We start from the raw sequence: 4,107 nt of genomic DNA on the forward strand, positions 1-4,107 counted from the left end.
ATATTTTATTGATTTTTTTACAGAGAGGAAGGGAGAGAGATAGAGAGTTAGAAACATCGATGAGAGAGAAACATCGATCAGCTGCCTCCTGCACATCTCCTACTGGGGATGTGCCCGCAACCCAGGTACATGCCCTTGACCGGAATCGAACACGGGACCTTTCAGTCCGCAGACTGATGCTCTATCCACTGAGCCAAACCGGTTTCGGCTTCAACATACTTTCTGAAATTTCGTAATTCTTTTTCTCAAAAGGGTGGTTTTTTTAAAAAACCACTTAAATTTCTCTTTTAGATATATAAAATGTGCTAGTTCCTTTTCCGACCATCTGTCTTGTAGGGGCACGCCACTTAGATCAGAAAAGATATGCTAGCCCTGGCCGGTTGCTCAGTGGTTAGAGTGTCATCCCAGAGTGTCGGCCCGTGAACTGAAGGGTCTTGGATGCTATTCCAGTCAAGGGCATGTTCCGAGGTTGCAGGTTCAATCCCTGGCCCTGGTTGGGCGTGTGCATGAGGCAACCAATCGATGTGTCCCTCTCACATCAATGTTTCTCTCTCTCTGTCTCTCCCCCACTCTCTTCCACTCTCTCTCTCTAAAAATCAATGGAAAAATATCCTTAAGTGAGGATTAACAAACCAACACACAAAGAGAGATATAATCCAGTTGGTCGAGAAATAAAATAGTAGCATAAAATACTCACTGTTCTTTATCACTGGAGGAAGGCAGAGAAAGGAGAGAAAGAAAGAACAAAATCAGGAAAGAAATCTCATCATGAGAGCAGCACTGTATGGATGCAACACCACATGGTTTAAATGACAAGGACCTGCTTCCATTTTCTCCCCCAAATCATGGTGATCGGATTGCAGCTCATCCAAAACAAGGTCACTGCAGGGTGGGCTTGTAAAAGCCACAGCTGGGATTAAAATGACCAATCAGTTCAGCTTATTGATGAACCGAGCTGATCATTTATGCATTTAAATCATGGGCTTGGGGTCCTAAAGAGACATCACGTAGTGACATGGCCAACATCATCCTTGGCTCTTGTTGTTCCGAACACTTTGAGGAGGGCCATGAGCCCTGAGCAGGAACCGGTTCCTCCCGAAGCAGAGCTTTCAGTGGCCCAGGCTGAGGGAGGAGACCAGCAGCCCCACCTACCAGGTGTGCGCCCCTACACAGACACCTCCCCATGTCCTCTCTTTGTGCCTCAGTTTCCCCCTCTGGTCTCTGGCACTCTCTCGCTGGCAGATTTCAAAGCTACAGAGCAGCGTGACCTTCCCAGCATTTCTCCCCAAGTTTTCCCAACATAAAGAGCTAAACTAGCCCAGCTGGTGTGGCTCAGTGGTTGAGCATTGACCCATGAACCAGGAGGTCATGGTTTGACTCCTAGTTGGGGCACATGCCCGGGTTGTGGGCTGGATACCCAGGGTGGGGCATGCAGGAGGCAGCCAATCAATGATTCTCTCTCATCATTGATGTTTCTATCTCTCCCTCTCACTTCCTCTCTGAAATCAATATTTTATATATATATATATATTTTTTAAAAGAGTTAAACCACTGCCCGACCCTCACCAGACGCAGATTCCTTTGCCTCCTTCAAACACCCTCACGTGTTTCAAACACCTTAGACTCAAGGAGGCTGAGAGAGGAAGGCATCTGAGAATCACAAAAGCAGTGAGCGTGTCTGGCTAGCCAGCAGTTAATGAAGACTGGCCGTCTTAATTTCCCGGAGAAAGACATCACAAGCACCCGTATCACCGCTGCAGCCGACGAGAGAGCATGCGTGATGACTGTAATCCACCCATTAGCATGTGTGGGAAAACAATTTTTAAAAAAATATATATATTTTATTGATTTTTTACAGAGAGGAAGGGAGGGGGATAGAGAGTTAGAAACATCGATGAGAGAGAAACATCGATCAGCTGCCTCCCGCACACTCCCCACTGGGGATGTGCCCGCAACCAAGGTACATGCCCTTGACCGGAATCGAACCCGGGGCCCTTGAGTCCGCAGGCTGACGCTCTATCCACTGAGCCAAACCGGTTAGGGCAGGAAAACAATTTTAATATCCCAAGGACATGCAGGAGCGAGCCGGCCGGCCATGTGCACGGAGAATGCCAAGCTGTTTCCCGGCAGCCCGGGCGCACTGCTAATGAAACTGCATCCAGGCTGTCGGGATCACTCTCATCTCAGCGTAAAGCAAATTGTCTGGCCTTGTACTGCGGAAGTAAACTCTCGGATGCATGGGATTTTAATTAACTGACGTCTCAGAAATAAAATAAATGTTACCCCATTCACCCTTCGGGCAACTGTTTATCTTCCAGAGACACGCTGTTTGGTGGGTAGAATATTTTCTGCAAAATAAGTCTGGGCCCAAGGGGGCATCATGGGAAGGGCTTGGGAGAGTAGGTGTATTTCTGGTGGAAGTTTAGAATGACATACCCGGCCCTGCCCAGTAGCTCAGTTGATTAGAGCATTGTCCAGATACGCAAAGGTTGCGGGTTGGATCCCCGGTCAGGGCACATGCAAGCATCAACCAATGCACGCATACATAGTGGAAACATAAGTGAAACAACAAATCCATGTCTCTCTCCCTCCCTCCCTCCCTCTCTGTAAAAAAATCAATTTTTAAAAAACTAAAACAATTCTACATATATATTTTTAAAAAGCAGGAAAATCAGTGGGAAAGTTCCCATGACAAAACTCCCACCGGGTTCCTTTGCCCCCGCCCGGGAGGGACTCCAGGTCTTTGCTTGCTCTTCCTGTCCTCCCTGGAGAGCCCAAATCCCAGGCCTGCACCGACCCAGAACCAGCCACTCCCAAGACGACCCGGGACTTACTTGGATTGAAGGGGCCGGTCGCTGGGACACACCCAGCGGCTGGAGCTGCTGCTGACCACGGTGTCGGTCATGGCAGATGTCCCGTGCGCCTGGAACACAGTCACCACAGAGGCCGTCACCCAGTGCTTCAGCCGCGTCTCCGTCCCCAAGGCCCTGCTCCGTGCCCAGCACTCAGGGACACAGAGAGGACGGGACCTCACCCAGCTTGTCCTCTTCCCTGATGGGGAGCCTCAGGCCCCAGAGGGAAGTCCCTGCTGGAGGTCCCAGCTCCCTCCTGCAGGAATGGATCAGAGCTGAAGATCCTGCCCTTGACCCCACATTCTTCTCACTCACTGAGTCAAGGTCACGTGCCCAGCAAGGGTAGGGGCCGTGTTCCCAGGGGCCCCCCCAATTTCCCTGAAGCTCTGGTTACAGCACAGCCTTGTTCCCGGAAGAAGCTGAACAGGTGAGAAGTTGGGAGGGGACACAGAAGGACCCTGTGCTAGATGGGCCCACATTTGGCTTAATGCTCTGCTGTCATTGCCTTGAAATTCTTAGTAATTTTGGGGCATGGGGCCTTTCATGTTCGCTTTGCAGCCAGTCCCGAGTATGATCTATAGTCGATGCTCAATAAACCCTCAGTACATCCCAGAGCTCAGTGAGTGCAGTGAGCACTCAATCCGTCCTCCGGTAAGTGGCAGAGCCAGTCCTGGCTCCTGCTCTGCCCACCTCCACCACTTGGCGCTAACCTTGACACCGCCCTGCGTCTTAAACTGCCTCAGACGCCCCATCCCACACCCCAAAAAGCCAGAGTCAAAGCCCCCTTCTTTCCCCTTTCCATTTTGTTCTGCCTACTTCTGCTGTGGCTCCTTCAGTGCTGTTTGCTGAGGAACCCTGCCTCCATCCCAGAATCTCAGCAGGTTTTAGCTGAACTGAAAACAACTCTTGAAACACATTTAATTCCCAGTCACAGCAGGTATCACAGCTCCCCTCAGCGGGGGCGGGGCGGGGCCAGGCTGTAGGTGGGGCTTGGGGTGCTGCAGGGGACCTGTGTGAGCTCAGTGGTCTGCATGGAGTTCAATGCCACAGTGAGCCTCGCCCCCCTGCCTCCCACCCCAACCCACAGTCTTGGAATTAAACCAGATGCTTCGCAGCAGAACAGGCAGCCGCCAGCTGGACGGTGCGCACGCACTTCCATCTCTGTCTCTGTCCCTGTCCCTCCCTCCCTCCCCTGAGCCCAGCCCATCACTGCTCAGTTAGGGATCTGGGAAAACTCACTCAGACTATCTGACTG

At 51.2% G+C, this 4,107-nt stretch overlaps 1 protein-coding gene across 6 annotated transcripts in view; it reads right to left on the bottom strand.

Annotated features, from left to right (window-relative positions):
• Positions 1-4,107, bottom strand: part of RPH3A (rabphilin 3A) — an 82,669-nt gene that overhangs the window by 44,863 nt on the left and 33,699 nt on the right. For 5 of the 6 annotated variants that reach the window (XM_005857033.2, XM_014541129.1, XM_014541124.1 and 2 more), the window contains 2 exons: positions 2,835-2,923; positions 698-709 (listed from right to left, as the gene is read on the bottom strand). In XM_005857033.2, coding sequence (XP_005857095.1) covers positions 698-709; positions 2,835-2,905 — 83 coding nt within the window. In that variant the 5' untranslated portion in view covers positions 2,906-2,923. The remainder of the gene's footprint in view (positions 1-697; positions 710-2,834; positions 2,924-4,107) is intronic. The other variant, XM_014541136.1, reaches the window with a different exon arrangement.

Source organism: Myotis brandtii, unplaced genomic scaffold (genome assembly GCF_000412655.1).
Source record: "Myotis brandtii unplaced genomic scaffold, ASM41265v1 scaffold1064, whole genome shotgun sequence".
NCBI classification, from domain to species: domain Eukaryota; kingdom Metazoa; phylum Chordata; class Mammalia; order Chiroptera; family Vespertilionidae; genus Myotis; species Myotis brandtii.